Source organism: Oncorhynchus mykiss, chromosome 8, assembly GCF_057628025.1.
Source record: "Oncorhynchus mykiss isolate SJ-2025 chromosome 8, ASM5762802v1, whole genome shotgun sequence".
In the NCBI taxonomy this organism is placed as follows: domain Eukaryota; kingdom Metazoa; phylum Chordata; class Actinopteri; order Salmoniformes; family Salmonidae; genus Oncorhynchus; species Oncorhynchus mykiss.
The window spans coordinates 68,332,102-68,351,955 of record NC_143029.1 but is presented as its reverse complement, the minus strand read 5'-3'; the positions used below and the strand labels follow the sequence as shown (position 1 = coordinate 68,351,955).

The 19,854-nt window shown below is 42.9% G+C and overlaps 1 protein-coding gene across 23 annotated transcripts in view; it reads right to left on the bottom strand.

The window, feature by feature from the left end:
• map4l (microtubule associated protein 4 like) overlaps window positions 1–19,854 on the bottom strand; it is a 77,205-nt gene that overhangs the window by 35,997 nt on the left and 21,354 nt on the right. For 18 of the 23 annotated variants that reach the window (XM_036986010.2, XM_036986011.2, XM_036986012.2 and 15 more), the window contains exons 3-5: window positions 1,855–1,974; window positions 1,107–1,199; window positions 749–973 (exon numbers count right to left, since the gene is read on the bottom strand). In XM_036986010.2, coding sequence (XP_036841905.2) covers window positions 749–973; window positions 1,107–1,199; window positions 1,855–1,974 — 438 coding nt within the window. The remainder of the gene's footprint in view (window positions 1–748; window positions 974–1,106; window positions 1,200–1,854; window positions 1,975–19,854) is intronic. The other 5 variants (XM_090182383.1, XM_090182385.1, XM_090182386.1 and 2 more) reach the window with 1 other exon arrangement.

Below are 19,854 nucleotides of genomic sequence, written 5' to 3'. Positions count from 1 at the left end.
AAAAGCCAAGAGCACATCGTAGTCCAGAGCCTCAGCCTGGCCTCCTGCCAGAAGATACATTACTCCTAGTCTATGTGGTTGCCTCACTCAGAGAGCAGTATCAAAGGTGGGGAAGGAGCTCATGATAAATCTTTTAAGAAAAATCCTCTATTCCAAATATAACTGAGCACTTAAATTAGGCCTCTAGGAGATTATCTAAGGAAATATTTGTAATAAAGAAGGTTAGGTATCTCATCACAGAATTATTCTTCCTTCTCAAACAAAATTGATATAAAGTCTCAGAAAGGTCTGAGGTATTGCATAATAAACCAAAGATATGGCCGAGGGCTGGAAAGGTCTAGAAGGTTATACCCTGGTTGTCTGAGAGGGAAAACATCATAATTTAAGCCGGAGCAACACGCGATTTCTGCTCCGATGGCCGCCCCACTAAGAAACAACTAATACTGTACCACTATCTGGCTTTTAACTATAAGCTCTGCATTTAGTTTGTAAATAAAAACAGAGGTCTTATACAGTATCGAAAACTTTCCCTTTGGATAAAGATGACTGAAGTCTGGCACTTTGAGGAACCCTCTAGAAAAAGTGACAGTTACAGTTTACCCTGTTCACAGTCAAATCTAAGATCTATCATCATCCAAACATATTTGATTTCCTAACATTTGATACCATGTTTTAACTGGTGACTGGACCCCTGGACATCCCACCTCAGGCCCCCCATCTAGCTGCTCTGTGTGAGACAACCTCTTACCTGCAGAGTTGTCCTGGGACTGGGTGTTGTGGCCCGGGGCAGAGGGGTATGAGTCGTTGGGCTTAAAGGGGGCCTGGGACTGGGACTGTTTGTGGGGCTCAGAGGCAAACAGAGGAGAGGCTTTCTGAGAGTTGCCCATAGGAGGCATGCCTGTCTGGAATGGAGCCATGCCCCCCATACCTCCTGAACCCATGTTCATATTCATCATCCCTGGCTGGGAGAAACCTGGGAGTGGAATTAAGACACCCAGGTTAATACTATACTTCATGTTATTACTACTCTATTTCGCTATAAGACACAGCGATAAGCACTACATGCTGGTGTTACATAAACACTATACAGTATTGTTAAGCAGTACCCATGAGAGAATCTGGTATGTTGCTGTCCTTCATTCCTTTGTTCTGGTTCCCCCACTGATCACCAGGTATCCCCATCATACTAGACACTGGCCCTAGAGATTAAATAGGGGGGAGAGAGAGAAAGAGAGGGGGAGTGAGAGAATATATATTTGGGATATCAGATGTCAGTTACTAATGAGAGATGAGTACACCACAGACAGAAATCAATAGCCAGACTAAAACCACCAAAGGAGATTGTAATCACATTCACAATCACATAATTCAGTTAACTCTCAGTCAGCCATAAAATATTAATGTCTAGACGGTCTGAGAAGACAAAAACAAGACAACAACAACAGCCTCACTTAAATACAGTCATGTGTTTAACTAGGTGTCCTGCAACACTGTAATGCCCAGTTTACACTGCTAAGAGTGCCCAGGCCGTGCCAGGGATACTTGTCAGTTGTACAACTAGTCAGTTGTACAACTGAATGCATTCAACTGAAATGTATCTTCCACATTTAACCCAACCCCTCTGAATTAAGGGAGCTCTAGGTGCCTAGAAAGCTTACTAGGCTATGCCACAGGGGGATCTTTAGCATCTTAGGCTATTGATGATAACCAAATTGAAAAAGCCTAATGGCAGTAAAATATGACAAGATATAGAAACAGTGGAAACCTGTCTTTCCACAAAATGCATTTTCACAGCCTTTTTGACTTATTGAGCATAAAACACTAGAGGGATAGAAACGGGGGAAAGGGACTCACCTGAAAGGTAGTCAGAATTGACGGCAGACTGTTGTCCAGTTGGACAGGGATGCTTTTCTCCCATTGGTTCCTGCCACTGCATCCTCGTCCCCATCTGTCCTCCTGGCATCATACTGGATCCTGCATTGAAGACAGGCAAAAAACTGAACATCAAATGATAGACACAGGACCATATGACCATGTCATGTGACCATGTTAGCCTACAGCACTTAGCTCTGTTGCCCCCTGTCTTAAAGTTAGTGACAGATTTGATCATAGTCGATGGTGCTTAGGGTCCTTTGCACCCGGTCCGGAAATTAAAGCGAAAGTTTCAAACGTTTCACAGGTATGATGTACTATCTTTGGTGGATACAGTTTCAGGGGGGGGGTCCACCATTTTGCCTGGGTCCAGCTCCTGCTAGAGCAAACTGGTGTAGATTGCCTGTGACGTCCTCGAAGAAAACTAAAAACATCTACTTGGACGTAGAGTCTACTCTCTATGTTAAGATCAACATTTCTCAGTTTCATGATAGTAGTTTAAAATAATGGGAAACGTAAGTTTCTCATTCCTCCACAGTTTGGCTAGGTAACAATACCTGCTGCTGTTTACATCCAACAGTAAAAATGTTTTGCCAGCTAGCTATCTGGTGGTTACATAAGAGACAGTTGTGAAGTGACAACAAGCATATCATTACTGGAAACAAGTGGTATTGACAAAGTAAATGAAAAATACAGCCAGGCCTACAGTACATACAGCTAGTTAACTCAACCAGTCTGCCTAGCCTGCTTCATTAGTTAGCCAACTACCCTTGTATTGCTAAATTGGTGACTGACCACACTGACAAAGCTTGCCAAGATAATTACCCTCCTGGTTTCAATGTAGGCTACAGTGCCCTCCATAATAAGTATTTGAACACACCCGCATAAAAAAAGACAATTTATGATATAAATATCTTAGAATTCAGTGTAGTGTTTTTGTGGACTTTAAAGTTAACTATAGTATAAATACTGTAGTAAAAGAAAACTGCAGTATATACTATAGTAATTAATGTAATGTTTTTACAGATTGTAGACCACTGTAGTATTTACTGTAGTGTTTTGGGGGACTGTACTATACTGTAGTGTTTTTGCAGACATAACGTTTTTTTGTGTTTTATTATCTTTTACATAGAAGTGGAGTCCTTCGCCTTCAGGAAACCTATTGGAGAAATACTTAAATAGCAAATTTTCCATAACTTTCAGGTTGGACTGCACAGATAGTTCAGCATTTCTGCTCTTTTCTATAACCTGTAAGGAACACAAGATATGATCTATATCTGGCATGTAGGTTTCTCACATGGGTGACACAAATTGTGATATGGGGATGGGGATGGGAATGGGCAGGGTATATGCAATTAAATACTGTAGTGTTTACTATAGTAAAATAAATGGGTTGAGGTTTTGTGGACTGTATTGTTTTTACGGATATTACTGTAGTATTTACTAGAGTGTTTTTTTTGTGGTTAATACTGTAGCATTAGGTATAGTATTCAACATTATGCTACAACATTCTATAGTAAGTACTACACATGATTGATGGATAATACAGTCTGTAGTATAGTATTCTACAGTATTCTACAGTATAATACAGTACTATTGTATTCTATAGTAAACTGTAGTATTTTTTCATGTCGGCAGTAAGATCAAAGTTGTTATTTTAGCTATAGGCTACTCCAGAAATGTTGAGTTTTGGACTCCACCTCCAACACCTGACAAACACATTGAAATACAGCCCACCTGGTATAAATTGTCAGTTGATGTCTGGCCTAGACTAGGCTATACTCGAATGCCTCTCAGGGTGCTGTCCCTAAAAACAGCCCTCTAGAACATAGCAGAGGGGTGACAGTGACGACAGGGGACAATAGAGGACCGTGGGCCGTTACTACGGCTACGCAACCGACCAACCAGATGAGAGTATCTTAGGTTCCGGGTGGCAACCCGTCTGTGTCATAAATTATTGACATCCTCAGCTCAAGCCTAGGGGAACTCACTGTACTCGCTGGTGTTTAGTCCTGTAGGGCTCTACTGCTTTACCAGCTAGATCCAATTATTCAGCCCCCCGCATACATTCACACACTCAACCCCAGAGATATCATTGCACATCAATCTGACCTCTTCTGCTTGAATTGACACAACTTAGCAGGTATTACAAAAATCCCAAAGTCCCAAAGTCATCCATAAACAGGGTCCAAAGCTACTGGTAATTTACCAAAGTTACGTGAATCTTCAGTAATTTTGGTATTTAACAGAAAATATATGGCAATCTATCGTAGCTTTGGTAATTTATACTTGAATAAATTGTGAAAAGGTATTCATATATCACATAAATGTTTTATATGTGTCCATATTGTCCATGAGTTTCTAGAAGATAGGCCATACGATTAAGGAGAAAATAGCCTAATGAATGAACATTTTCTATTAACTCTGCAACTATTGACTTTTCTTTACAACTGCCACCAGTTTGACACCAGTTAAATAAATAAAAGTATATTTACTACTGAAACCCTCATATTAAACACTAATGGTATTCACTAAGTGGATGGTTTGTATTTAGGTTAATATTTTACAGCTTTGTCATCATTTTTTTACATTTTAAAAGCATTTTATTATTTCATATATTTTACATGTGATAAGGCCACACAGAGGGTCAGAGATAATTACAGACACCTGTGATAATTTGAAGTACCCAAAGGGTCTTTCGATAGATTACATAAAATCCTTGAAAGATACCAATATTGTGGTCGTTTACTGGTAAACTTTGAATGTTTCAAGTAATATACCCTCCCTTTGCAACCCTATCCATAATATCAGTGTGTAGGGTCAGATACTGTCCTGAAATGAGACATACAAAACAAGGAGAAATACACACACTCGTCCTAATGTCAAATATGTGCACAACTTTCATGATAACATAAGCATATTCGAAAGAGTCAGGGAATTAAGATGTAAGTCCCAGTGCATAGGGTTGCTCAGCGACAGCAGCCTCTGGGGACCATAAAGGTGTTGGTCCTCTTGGTAAGTTCCATGCAGCACTTCCGCCTCTCCTCAAAACCCTTGAGGGGGCCATCACAGTCCAAAAACCACACCCACGTCCCCACCGCCCTAGCATCACCCTGGCCGGGCTGGCACAGTGTCTGACCCGACATCAGTCCTGACAAGCAAAACATGGCAGAGACTTCCCTGGCATAGGAGCCCAGAGTTTCCTATTCCCCAGAGGATGGCATGGAACCAACTGAACCTGGGCTAACAATAACACACGGGTCTTAGAATACACCAAAACATTTGATCAGACAACTAATGCAGTAGACTGCAGCCAGAGCTCAGTCACAGCTAACTATAAATTGTTTAGCTTTACATGAGTTGTAGTCAATGATGTGTATATACACTGGATTGGTGATGCTATGTATTGGCCAATGAGAGGCGTTAAAGCCACCCGTCGGCAATATTGGCACTGCCCAGAAGAAGCAACTCCTCCATAGAAATGAATGGAATTCTACACTTTTTCAATTCAAATGTTTCAAGGACAAAATTACATGTATTTAAGTATTTTTGTTGTTATAGTGGTTACAATATCATACCAATTTTCAAAAAAGTATACTTCAAGGAATTTTTTACATATATGTTTTTTTATTTTTGTTTAGAGCACATAAAAGTTTGCATGTGTCTGTTTAAAAGTGATAATGCCCGGTGTTTGGAAGATATATTGGCGTGGGTGTGTCTCGGCCCAGCAAACCGTGCCAATATATCCACCAAACACCGGCTTCAAGGGTATTATCAATTTTATACAACGGGTTACCAATATATTCAAAAAGTATTGACATATATTCATTAAAAATCTTGTTTTGATGAATTTATTCATACTATGTCATCCTTCCACAAGATACAGTGCCTTGCGAAAGTATTCGGCCCCCTTGAACTTTGCGACCTTTTGCCACATTTCAGGCTTCAAACATAAAGATATAAAACTGTATTTTTTTGTAAAGAATCAACAACAAGTGGGACACAATCATGAAGTGGAACGACATTTATTGGATATTTCAAACTTTTTTAACAAATCAAAAACGGAAAAATTGGGCGTGCAAAATTATTCAGCCCCTTTACTTTCAGTGCAGCAAACTCTCTCCAGAAGTTGAGTGAGGATCTCTGAATGATCCAATGTTGACCTAAATGACTAATGATGATAAGTACAATCCACCTGTGTGTAATCAAGTCTCCGTAGAAATGCACCTGCACTGTGATAGTCTCAGAGGTCCGTTAAAAGCGCAGAGAGCATCATGAAGAACAAGGAACACACCAGGCAGGTCCGAGATACTGTTGTGAAGAAGTTTAAAGCCGGATTTGGATACAAAAAGATTTCCCAAGCTTTAAACATCCCAAGGAGCACTGTGCAAGCGATAATATTGAAATGGAAGGAGTATCAGACCACTGCAAATCTACCAAGACCTGGCCGTCCCTCTAAACTTTCAGCTCATACAAGGAGAAGACTGATCAGAGATGCAGCCAGGAGGCGGGAGGTGGGAGACTCTGTCCATAGGACAACAATCAGTCGTATATTGCACAAATCTGGCATTTATGGAAGAGTAGCAAGAAGAAAGCCATTTCTTAAAGATATCCATAAAAAGTGTTGTTTAAAGTTTGCCACAAGCCACCTGGGAGACACTCCAACCATGTGGAAGAAGGTGCTCTGGTCAGATGAAACCAAAATTGAACTTTTTGGCAACAATGCAAAACTTTATGTTTGGCGTAAAAGCAACACAGCTCATCACCCTGAACACACCATCCCCACTGTCAAACATGGTGGTGGCAGCATCATGGTTTGGGCCTGCTTTTCTTCAGCAGGGACAGGGAAGATGGTTAAAATTGATTGGAAGATGGATGGAACCAAATACAGGACCATTCTGGAAGAAAACCTGATGGAGTCTGCAAAAGACCTGAGACTGGGACGGAGATTTGTCTTCCAACAAGACAATGATCCAAAACATAAAGCAAAATATACAATGGAATGGTTCAAAAATAAACATATCCAGGTGTTAGAATGGCCAAGTCAAAGTCCAGACCTGAATTCAATTGAGAATCTGTGGAAAGAACTGAAAACTGCTGTTCACAAATGCTCTCCATCCAACCTCACTGTGCTCGAGCTGTTTTGCAAGGAGGAATGGCAAAAAAATTCAGTCTCTCGATGTGCAAAACTGATAGAGACATACCCCAAGCGACTTACAGCTGTAATCGCAGCAAAAGGTGGCGCTACAAAGTATTAACTTAAGGGGGCTGAATAATTTTGCACGTCCAATTTATCAGTTTTTGATTTGTTAAAAAAGTTTGAAATATCCAATAAATGTCGTTCCACTTCATGATTGTGTCCCACTTGTTGTTGATTCTTCACAAAAAAAATAAAGTTTTATATCTTTATGTTTGAAGCCTGAAATGTGGCAAAAGGTCGCAAAGTTCAAGGGGGCCGAATACTTTCGCAAGGCACTGTATAGTCCAGACACAAATCTAGGGTTGCTATCCAAGCTGGCTGGTCATTGGTTCTATCTGTTCGGTTGCAAGAGACGCGACCCAGTTGTTCATTCTTTTCGTTCTGTATTTATGGACGTGACTCAGTCATTCATTCTAAATGTTCCATTGCCATACTGACTGGCAGCGTTCTTAACCCTTGCTTGCTAGCTAACCAACTAAGGCTAACTTACAGTCACGTCAAAAAGTGCAGCCCGGATAACAGCAAAGTAGATGTATTTGCATTAGTTTAAGCTCTTTTCTAGTGACATTTATTTGGATACATCCATAACAATGAGCTAATGAGGTGCTATTTCACCTGGCATAGAAAATATGCTTATTCGTCAGGACACTGTTGTTCAGAGGAGCTAGCCAACAACACAGCTATCACTTCAAGGGTTTTTCTTTATTTTGACTATTTTCTACATTGTAGGATAATAGTGAAGACATCAAAACTATGAAATAACACATATGTAATCACGTAGTAAACAAAAAAAGTGTTCAACAAATCAAAATGTATTTTAGATTTTAGATTCGTCAAACCCATTGCCTTGATGACAGCTTTGCACACTCTTGGCATTCTCTCAACCTGCTTCATCTGGAATGCTTTTCCAAAAGTCTTGAAGGAGTCACCACATATGCTGAGCACTTGTTGGCTACTTTTCCTTCACTCTGCGGTCATACTCATCCCAAACCACCTCAATTGGGTTGAGGTCAGGTGATTGTGGAGGCCAGGTCATCTGATGCAGCACTCTCACACCATCACTCTCCTTCTTGGTCAAATAGCCCTTACACAGCCTGGAGGTGTGTTGGGTCATTGTCCTGTTGAAAAACAAATGATAGTCCCACTAAGCGCAAACCAGGTGGGATGGCGTATCGCTGCAAAATGCTTTGCTAGCCATGCTGGTTAAGTGTGTCTTGAATTCTAAATAAATCACAGACAGTGTCACAAGCAAAGCACCCCCACACCACCACACCTCCTCCTCCATGCTTCACGGTGGGAACCACACTGAGATCATTCGTTCACTTACCTACGCGGAGATCATTCGTTCACCTACTCTGCGTCTCACAAAGACACAGTGATTGGAACAAAAAATCTAAAATTTGGACTCATCAGACCAAAGGACAGATTTACACCGATCTAATGTCCATTGCTTGTGTTTCTAGGTCCAAGCAGGTCTTTTCTGCTTATTGGTGTCCTTTAGTAGAGGTTTCAAGCAGTCTACTCTGAACAATTGATGTTGAGATGTGTCTGTTACTTAATCTCTGTGAAGCATTTATTTGGGTTGCAATTTCTGAGGCTGGTAACTCTAATGAACTTATCCTCTGGTAACTCTGGGTCTTCCATTCCTGTGGCGGTCCTCAGAGAGTTTTATCATACTGTTTTTATTTATTTAATTTTCTGCTTTTTTGCACACCAGTATCTCTACCTGCACATGACCATCTGATCATTTATCACTCCAGTGTTAATCTGCTAAATTGTAATTATTCACCTACCTCCTCATGCATTTTGCACACAATGTATATATACTTTCTTTTTTTCTACTGTGTTATTGACTTTACTCCATGTGTAAGTTTGTGTTATCTGTTCACACTGCTATACTTTATCTTGGCCAGGTCGCAGTAAATGATAACTTGTTCTCAACTAGCCTACCTGGTTAAATAAAGGTGAAATAAAAATAAAATAAAAATCATAGCGCTTTATGGTTTTTGCAGCTGCACTTGAAGAAACTTTCAAAGTTCTTGAAATGTTCCAGATTGACTCACGTTCATGTCTTACAGTAATATTGGACTGTCGTTTCTCTTTGCTTATTTGAGCTGTTCTTGACATGGACTTGGTCTTTTACCAAATAGGCTCTCTTCTGTATACCACTCCTACCTTGTCACAACACAACTAATTGGCTTAAACGCATTAAGAAGGAAAAATCACAAATTAACAAGGCACACAAGTTAATTGAAATGCATTCCAGCTGACTACCCCATGAAGCTGGTTGAGAGAATGCCAAGACCAAGAGTGTGCAAAGCTGTCATCAAGGCAAAGGATGGCTACTTTGAAGAATCTAAAATCTAAAATATATTTAGATATATAACACTTTTTTGGTTACTACATAATTCCATATGTGTTATTTCATAGTTTAAAATAATAATAATAATAAGTTATTTCAGTTAACCTTTATTTAACTAGGCAAGTCAGATAAGAACAAATTCTTACTTACAGTGAGGGAAAAAAGTATTTGATCCCCTGCTGATTTTGTACATTTGCCCACTGACAAAGAATTGATCAGTCTATAATTTTAATGGTAGGTTTATTTGAACAGTGAGAGACAGAATAACAACAAAAAAATCCAGAAAAACGCATGTCAAAAATGTTAAAAATTTATTAGCATTTTAATGAGGGAAATAAGTATTTGACCCCCTCTCAATCAGAAAGATTTCTGGCTCCCAGGTGTCTTTTGTGCAGGTAACGAGCTGAGATTAGGAGCACACTCTTAAAGGGAGTGCTTCTAATCACAGCTTGTTACCTGTATAAAAGACACCTGTCCACAGAAGCAATCAATCAATCAGATTCCAAACTCTGCACCATGGCCAAGACCAAAGAGCTCTCCAAGGATGTCAGGGACAAGATTGTAGACCTACACAAGGCTGGAATGGGCTACAAGACCATCGCCAAGAAGCTTGGTGAGAAGGTGACAACAGTTGGTGCGATTATTCGCAAATGGAAGAAACACAAAAGAACTGTCAATCTCCCTCGGCCTGGGGCTCCATGCAAGATCTCACCTCGTGGAGTTGCAATGATCATGAGAATGGTGAGAAATCAGCCCAGAACTACACGGGAGGATTTGTCAAAGGCAGCTGGGACCATAGTCACCAAGAAAACAATTGGTAAGAAATTACGCCGTGAAGGACTGAAATCCTGCAGTACATGCCCGTCTGAAGTTTGCCAATGAACATCTGAATGATTCAGAGGACAACTTGGTGAAAGTGTTGTGGTCAGATGAGACCAAAATGGAGCTCTTTGGCATCAACTCAACTCGCCGTGTTTGGAGGAGGAGGAATGCTGCCTATGACCCCAAGAACACTATCCCCACTGTCAAACATGGAAGTGGAAACATTATGCTTTGGGGGTGTTTTTCTGCTAAGGGGACAGGACAACTTCACCGCATCAAAGGGACGATGGACGTGGCCATGTACTGTCAAATCTTGGGTGAGAACCTCCTTCCCTCCACCAGGGCATTGAAAATGGGTCGTGGATGGGTATTCCAGCATGACAATGACCCAAAACACATGGCCAAGACAACAAAAGAGTGGCTCAAGAAGAAGCACATGAAGGTCCTGGTGTAGCCTAGCCAGTCTCCAGACCTTAATCCCATAGAAAATCTGTGGAGAGAGCTGAAGGTTCGAGGTGCCAAACGTCAGCCTCGCAACCTTAATGACTTGGAGAAGATCTGCAAAGAGGAGTGGGACAGAATCCCTCCTGAGATGTGTGCAAACCTGGTGGCCAACAACAAGAAACATCTGACCTCTGATTGCCAACAAGGGTTTTGCCACCAAGTACTAAGTCATGTTTTGCAGAGGTGTCAAATTCTTATTTCCCTCATTAAAATGCAAATTAATTTATAACATTTTTGAAATATATTTTTCTGGATTTTTTTGTTGTTATTCTGTCTCTCACTGTTCAAATAAACCTACCATTAAAATTATAGACTGATAATTTCTTTGTCAGTGGGCAAACGTACAAAATCAGCAGGGGATCAAATACTTTTTTCCCTCACTGTACAATGACAGCCTACTGGGAAACAGTGGGTTAAACTGCCTTGTTCAGGGGCAGAACGACAGATTTTTACCTTGTCAGCTCGGGGTTTCGAACCAGCAACCTTTCGGTTACTGGCCCAAAACTGTAACCACTAGGCTACCTGCTACCCCTTCACTATTATTCTACAATGCAGAAAATAGTACAAATAAAGAAAAACCCTGGAAAGTGGGTCCTTGTGTCACAACAATATCTGTTTTTATTTTATCTCCCTGCCTGCAGTTTGGGTTCCCCCACTTTCAGAGATATGCATATTCAAGACAAGTAGCCTGTGGTAAAGAAAAACCCTGGAATAAGTGTTCAAACCTTTGACTGGTACTGTATATATCCATAAAAATTATGCCAGTTGATTCGTGATTTCGACTGGTTGAGCTACGCTGCCTGCCTCTGTCTCGTACCAACTCCCGACACGTTCATTACTATGGACAGTTGGAGATTGAATTTGAATCCTGAAACAATGTTGCAAAGGTCAGCGAGATGGACAGCAAGGTTTATACAAACCTCCGCTATTGAAAACAAAATGTTAGTCTAAAATAAATGTGAGATAATGTCTATCAATTGCTTGGCTGAGCTGATGAGACAGCGCAGTCAGATGGAACAAATTAAATAGGCATTTTGAGGTCATACAGTGCCTTGCGAAAGTATTCGGCCCCCTTGAACTTTGCGACCTTTTGCCACATTTCAGGCTTCAAACATAAAGATATAAAACTGTATTTTTTTGTGAAGAATCAACAACAAGTGGGACACAATCATGAAGTGGAACGACATTTATTGGATATTTCAAACTTTTTTAACAAATCAAAAACTGAAAAATTGGGCGTGCAAAATTATTCATCCCCTTTACTTTCAGTGCAGCAAACTCTCTCCAGAAGTTCAGTGAGGATCTCTGAATGATCCAATGTTGACCTAAATGACTAATGACTAATGGCAGATGTGACATCCCTGAAGGAGCCAACCACCACAGGCTACTTGTCTTGAATATGCATATCTCTGAAAGTGGGGGAACCCAAACTGCAGGCAGGGAGATAAAATAAAAACAGATATTGTTGTGACACAAGGACCCAGGAGCAATAATAACAATAAAGGAAGAAAAAAATCCTAAAAGCAGACGCTAGTTAGTGTCCAGACCAGACAGACTGCAGAGTCATGCTGGGTGCAATGGCTCCCTCTGTACTCTGCCGGAGGAGTCACAATGACCTTCCTTCCCTCTCACTCCTTCAGCACAGCAGCCTGTCTGCTAGGCAGGCACTTACGTAAGGACCCCCCCCCCCCCCTGCAGAATGGAGGTGAAGCAAGGGTTTGATGATTTCTGTGTTTAAAAAGTAAATAAATAAGCCTGTGATTGTGAGAAGTACAAAATACATTGTACGTGACTGAAATGTGTGAGCATGGTAAATGAATGGGGTTTACAAAGATGTAGTTGTGTGTGCGTAAGAGGGAAGGATCACACTCCATGGACGGCTAATGGACCACTGATATGGTATGTGTAAACACACAATGTTTTATTGTCACATACACCAGATAGGCGCAGTAAAATGTCTTGTTTTACGGCACCCCTAAAGCAAATTAGGGTTAAGCGCCTTGCTCAGCTCAGGTATTCGAACGAGCAACCTTTCGATTACTGGCCCAATGCTCTAACAACTAGGATACCTACTGCCCGTTCTGTGACTAATGAGTTAACACCCACATTGAATGCACAAGTAATTAGCTAATACTAGTTGTTATGGTATAGGCTGTAGGTAAATAACACATAGAAATGAGCTTACCTAAGACATTGTTCGAGAACTATTTCTCATTTCTAAGACATTGTTCGAGGGCTATTTCTCATTTCTAAGACATTGTTCGAGGGCTATTTCTCATTTCTAAGACATTGTTCGAGGGCTATTTCTCATTTCTAAGACATTGTTTGAGGGCTATTTCTAAGAGGCCAGAGAGCTGATAATGTTCATCCTCCTCTATCGCCTGACAGGGAATCAGCTCCAGCCTCAGCCGGTCCCTGTGGGGTTGATATGCACTCAGCTTGTCCAGTACCACGCCAAACCTCTCCAGTACCACACAACCATTTGGCAGGCCTACCCAGCTTCAGCCTCCTCACCATGATAGGCGTCTTTCAGCTGCATAAAAATCTGTTCACCGCTTATGGGATTATTTGTGTAGCTAAAAGAGAAAACAACAATTTCCCAGAAAGAAAATATGAATAGTGTACAGTGAGATGAGCTGTTCTGAATTCCCTCCTCTGTACATGTATGGGTTTCTCTCATTTTGGGTTGCTGTTCGACATGATGAGCGTCAACAATCCTTTATCTTTACTACAAACAGACGAAGGGGATAGCCACATCAAAGTATCCAATTCTACATGACAATCTCCAAAGTAACCAACCAATGACTTTGGGATTGAAGGACATTGGGGGATGGGAGAAGTGGGCGTGGGGAAGACTCTGGGAAGGCTTTTAATGATTGATGAATATAGCAATGCCTTTGTGTAGGTCAAGGAGAGTTCAGTATAAGATAAGCACTGCATAATAAAAACATGGGTTGAATCTCATGCAATGACAGGAAAAAGGAGCACAGGTGCTGTAAGAGGCTCCACGGCCAGTATACTTCTGAACACTGCAGACAAGATGGAGTAATAGTGCACATCCTGACATGATAGGATGATAGAAGTTAGTATATCAGTCTTTTACTGTGTGTATTTTCCACTGACATTTTACATACAAATATATGTTTTCCTTCTTCAATGTCAAGGTAGCGTGGCTTCAGTTTATGGAACAAGGCATGTTGAATTGTCACTCCACAAATCAGACAACCTAAGAATTGTGACGACATCAAACAGAAGCTAAATCAGTTAGATAAAGTACAGTATTGAACGAACGTAGAGTATTAAACAAGAAGAATAGTGTACAGTACGTGACTGATAAGTAGCAAAAGCTCTCCTTGGGCAAACCTTGATCTACACAGTGGTTGTCCAGAGGTCTTGCTCTAAAAGCATCAATCACAACATACAGTATAGAGGAGATGCTGACATCAGCACCCCCACACACAGACGGATCTGCACTGCCAACACCGGTGTTGTGTGTACGAGTCTTTTTGATGAGCTCACCCGCACTGTTTCCTTCTGCTATTGATGTTCCAGCTTACTGTAGTCACATGCTCTGCCCTGAGCCCCTATCATGCAGCACACTGCTGGCACTAGTCAACATGCTACACTGTACAGTGTTCTGCATGCCCTCCTGAAATAAACCACATACTGTAGCGTAGCCTAATGATGTTGGTTGATCTTAATTAGACATCATTAAATCAAGTGGTTGTGTGGGGAAAAATTATATCTGTGTCAATCAAGATTTTTTTTTCAAATAAAACCATTTTTTATTTGTCACATGCACCGAATACAACAGGTAGACCTTACCGTGAACTGCTTACTTACAAGCCCTTAACCAACAATGCAGTTCAAGAAATAGAGTTAATCAAATATTTACTAAATATACAAAAAGTAAATCAAATCTAATCAATCAAAAAGTAACACAATACATTTACATAACAATAACGAGGTCGTATACAGCGGGTACCGTTACTGAGTCAAAGTGCAGGTTAGTCAAGGTAATTTGTAAAGTGACTATGCATAGATAATAAACAGTGAGTAGCAGCAGAGTAAAAACAAAGGGGAGGGGGGCCAATGGTGGGGGTCAATGTAAATAGTCCGGGTGGCCATTTGATTAGTTGTTCAGCAGTCTTATGGCTTGGGGTTAGAAGCTGTTAAGGAGCCTTTTGGTCCTAGGCCTGGCGCTCCGGTACTGCTTGCCGTGCGGTAGCAGAGAGAACAGTCTAAGACTTGGGAGAACAGTATATGACTTCAGATTGACATAAAGGTCATAAAGCCTCAGAGGTCAAAGAATACCTTCTCTAATCCATCCCTAATCCATCCATAATTTTAATCATTTGTTTTGACTGAATATTTCGGTACATGTTGATAGTTTTTAGAGCAGGATAATTAACATGCAACCGTTGTTGCCAAGATGTCAGAGGAGAAGCCTGGGTGTTAATGGTCTGGGTGTTAATTGACGTTGTTGTTTCCTGACTTGTTCACGGCTGAGTCTGTAATGTCGCTCCAGTCAGGGCTATGCTAACACTGCCCTGTCTCCAGGCTGACACTTCTGGAAGTGACAGGACGCGAGGGGAGACAAAGAGAGAGAGGGAGTGAGAGAGAGAGAGGGAGACAAAGAGAGAGAGGGAGTGAGAGAGAGGGAGTGTGGGAGAGATGGACAAAGACTGGGATATACAGCTAGATGGGAAGAGGGAGAAACAGAGAGAGGTAGAGAAAGAGAGAGTGACACGACTTCCGCCGAAGTCAGTCCCTCTTCTCGTTCAGCGGACGACGTCACCGGCCTTCTATCCACCGCCGATCCATTTTTAATTTTCCATTTGTTTTGTCTTTGTTTTACACACCTGATTTCAATCCCACAATTACTTGTTTATTATTTAACCCTCTGTTCCCCCATGTTTTTTTGTGAGTGATTGTTTATTGTATTTTCGGTCTGTCATGGTGTGCGTGTATTTGTAAAAAAGTATGTTGATTACTCATATCTGCTGTCCTGCGCCTGACTCTCTACACCAGCTACACCTAGGACCCATTACAGAATCACTCACCCGAAGAATGGAGTCAGCAGGACCAGACGCCCTCCCTGTTCCAGTGGAGGAGCACGTTCAGCAGCATGCGACCATGTTGAAACGTCTGGGCACTGCCATGGATCACGTGCTGCAGACTATGGATCGTTTGGAGAGAGGAGGAGGTTTTTCAGCACCTCCACTAGCCACACTACAACAGGTCCCACTGTCCAACCCTCTATCCCCTGGTCCCAGCGGGATTCGACTCGCACTCCCGAGGGAGTATGATGGGACGGCTGCCGGATGCCAGGGGTTTCTACTACAGCTGGAGCTCTACCTAGCGACCGTCCACCCGGCTCCTTCGGGGCGTGAGAGTGTGTCCGCCCTCGTCTCCTGCCTCTCAGACAAAGCCCTGGAGTGGGCCAACGCCGTATGGTGTGAGGGAGATGCCACATTGGATCATTATAAAGAGTTCACCTGCATAATGAGGATGATAGAAGTTATTCCACCTGAGGCAGGGGACGAGGAGCGCGCAGGATTTTGCCTTGGACTTCCGGACCCTGGCCGCCAGCGTGGGATGGAACGACGGGGCCCTGATTGATCACTACAGGTGCAGTCTGCGCGAGGACGTCTGTCGGGAGTTGGCCTGCAGAGACACCACCCTCACATTGGACCAGCTGGTGGACCTGTCCATCCGGCTGGACAACCTGCCCGCGGACGTCCGGATTGGGACCTGTCAGTTCCATCCCCCAGCACCTCCGCTCCGACGCCAATGGAGCTGGGAGGTGCTGCACTTACGGCGACCGGAGGAGGGGCCATTCCCTGCACCATCTGTGACCGCAGAGGGCACACTGCTGGTCGGTGCTGGAGGGGTTCCTCAGGCAGCAGACAGGGCACTATTGTGTCACCCCAGGTGAGTCGGCAACCCCTGTTGCTCACATGTACAGTGACTTGCGAAAGTATTCGGCCCCCTTGAACTTTGCGACCTTTTGCCACATTTCAGGCTTCAAACATTAAGATATAAAACTGTATTTTTTTGTGAAGAATCAACAACAAGTGGGACACAATCATGAAGTGGAACGACATTTATTGGATATTTCAAACTTTTTTAACAAATCAAAAACGGAAAAATTGGGCGTGCAAAATTATTCAGCCCCTTTACTTTCAGTGCAGCAAACTCTCTCCAGAAGTTCACTGAGGATCTCTGACGATCCAATGTTGACCTAAATGACTAATGATGATAAATACAATCCACCTGTGTGTAATCAAGTCTCCGTATACATGCACCTGCACTGTGATAGTCTCAGAGGTCCGTTAAAAGCGCAGAGAGCATCATGAAGAACAAGGAACACACCAGGCAGGTCCGAGATACTGTTGTGAAGAAGTTTAAAGCCGGATTTGGATACAAAAAGATTTCCCAAGCTTTAAACATCCCAAGGAGCACTGTGCAAGCGATAATATTGAAATGGAAGGAGTATCAGACCACTGCAAATCTACCAAGACCTGGCTGTCCCTCTAAACTTTCAGCTCATACAAGGAGAAGACTGATCAGAGATGCAGCCAAGAGGCCCATGATCACTCTGGATGAACTGCAGAGATCTACAGCTGAGGTGGGAGACTCTGTCCATAGGACAACAATCAGTCGTATATTGCACAAATCTGGCATTTATGGAAGAGTGGCAAGAAGAAAGCCATTTCTTAAAGATATCCATAAAAAGTGTTGTTTAAAGTTTGCCACAAGCCACCTGGGAGACACACCAAACATGTGGAAGAAGGTGCTCTGGTCAGATGAAACCAAAATTGAAATTTTTGGCAACAATGCAAAATGTTATGTTTTGCGTAAAAGCAACACAGCTGAACACACCATCCCCACCGTCAAATATGGTGGTGGCAGCATCATGGTTTGGGCCTGCTTTTCTTCAGCAGGGACAGGGAAGATGGTTAAAATTGATGGGAAGATGGATGGAGCCAAATACAGGACCATTCTGGAAGAAAACCTGATGGAGTCTGCAAAGGACCTGAGACTGGGACGGAGATTTGTCTTCCAACAAGACAATGATCCAAAACATAAAGCAAAATCTACAATGGAATGGTTCAAAAATAAACATATCCAGGTGTTAGAATGGCCAAGTCAAAGTCCAGACCTGAATCCAATCGAGAATCTGTGGAAAGAACTGAAAACTGCTGTTCACAAATGCTCTCCATCCAACCTCACTCACAGCTCGAGCTGTTTTGCAAGGAGGAATGGGAAGAAAATTCAGTCTCTCGATGTGCAAAACTGATAGAGACATACCCCAAGCGACTTACAGCTGTAATCGCAGCAAAAGGTGGCGCTACAAAGTATTAACTTAAGGGGGCTGAATAATTTTGCACGCCCAATTTTTCAGTTTTTGATTTGTTAAAAAAGTTTGAAATATCCAATAAATGTCGTTCCACTTCATGATTGTGCCCCACTTGTTGTTGATTCTTCACAAGAAAATACAGTTTTATATCTTTATGTTTGAAGCCTGAAATGTGGCAAAAGGTCGCAAAGTTCAAGGGGGCCGAATACTTTCGCAAGGCACTGTATGTGTTTATTTCATTTCCTGAGTTTTCCCCACATTCCCAGCATAAGGCACTAGTAGATTCAGGTGCAGCTGGGAACTTTATTGACCGTTCATTTGCTCATATTTTAGGGATTCTCCTTGTTCCTGTGGATATGCCTTTCCCTGTGCACGCCCTAGATAGTCAACCATTAGGGTCAGGGCTGATTACGGAGGCCACCGCTCCACTTGACATGGTTACGCAGGAGGGTCATGAGGAGAGAATAAGTCTCTTCCTTTTCCTCTCTTCCTCTTCCTTCCTCTCCTGCATTTCCCTTGGTGCTGGGCTTACCCTGGTTGGCCCATCATGACCCCACTATTTTGTGGCTACAGAGTGCTCTCAAGGGGTGGTCACGAGAGTTCTCAAGGAGGTGTGCGGGGGGTTCCATCGGTGCGACTACGGTGGAGTCCAGACCAGGTCTGCACCGTGCACATCCCCTCAGAATATGCCGATTTGGCTCTCGCCTTCTGTAAGAAGAGGGCGACTAAATGACCACCTCATCGACGGGGGTATTGTGCGAAGTACGTGTATCCTCTGTCACAGGAGGAGACGGTGGCTATGGAAACATGTCTCCGAATCCCTGGGGCAGGGATACATTCGGCCCTCCACTTCACCTGCCTCCTCAAGTTTATTTTTTGTGATGAAGAAGGATGGGGGTTTGCGCCCGTGTATTGACTATCGAGGGATCAATCAGATCACTGTGAGGTACAGCTACTCACTGCCTCTCACCGCCAGTGCGATCGAGGCAATGCACGGGGTGCGCTTCTTCACAAAATTGGATCTCAGGATTGCTTACAACCTGGTGCGTATCCAGGGGGGGGGGGGGGGGGGAGACGAGTGGAAGATAGTGTTTAGTACCACCTCAGGGCACTATGAGTACCTCGTCATGCGGTTTGGGTTGATGAATGCTCCATCAGTCTTCCAGGCCTCTGTTGATGAGATTTTCCGGGACCTGCACGGGCAGAGTGTAGTGGTGTATATTGATGACATTCTGATATACTCCGCTACAGGCGCCGAGCATGTGTCCCTTGTGCGCAGGGTGCTTGGTCGACTGTTGGAGCATGACCTGTACGTCAAGGCTGAGAAATGTCTGTTCTTCCAACAGTCCGTCTCCTTCTTAGGGTACCACATTTCCACGTCAGGGGTGGATATGGAGAGTGACAGCATTTCAGCCGTGCGTAATTGGCCTACTCCCACCACGGTAAAGGAAGTGCAGCGGTTTATGGGGTTTGTCAACTACTACCGGAGGTTTACCCGGGGGTTTGGTCAGGTAGCAGCTCCCATTACCTCACTGTTGAAGGGAGGACCGGTGCGGCTGCAGTGTTCGGCTGAGGCAGACAGGGCTTTTGGTCACCTGAAGGCTCTGTTTACCTCGGCTCCCGTGCTGGCTCATCCGGATCCCTCTTTGGCGTTCATAGTGGAGGTCGACGCGTCCGAGGTTGGGATAGGAGCCGTGCTCTCTCAGCGCTTGGGCAAGCCACCAAAGCTCT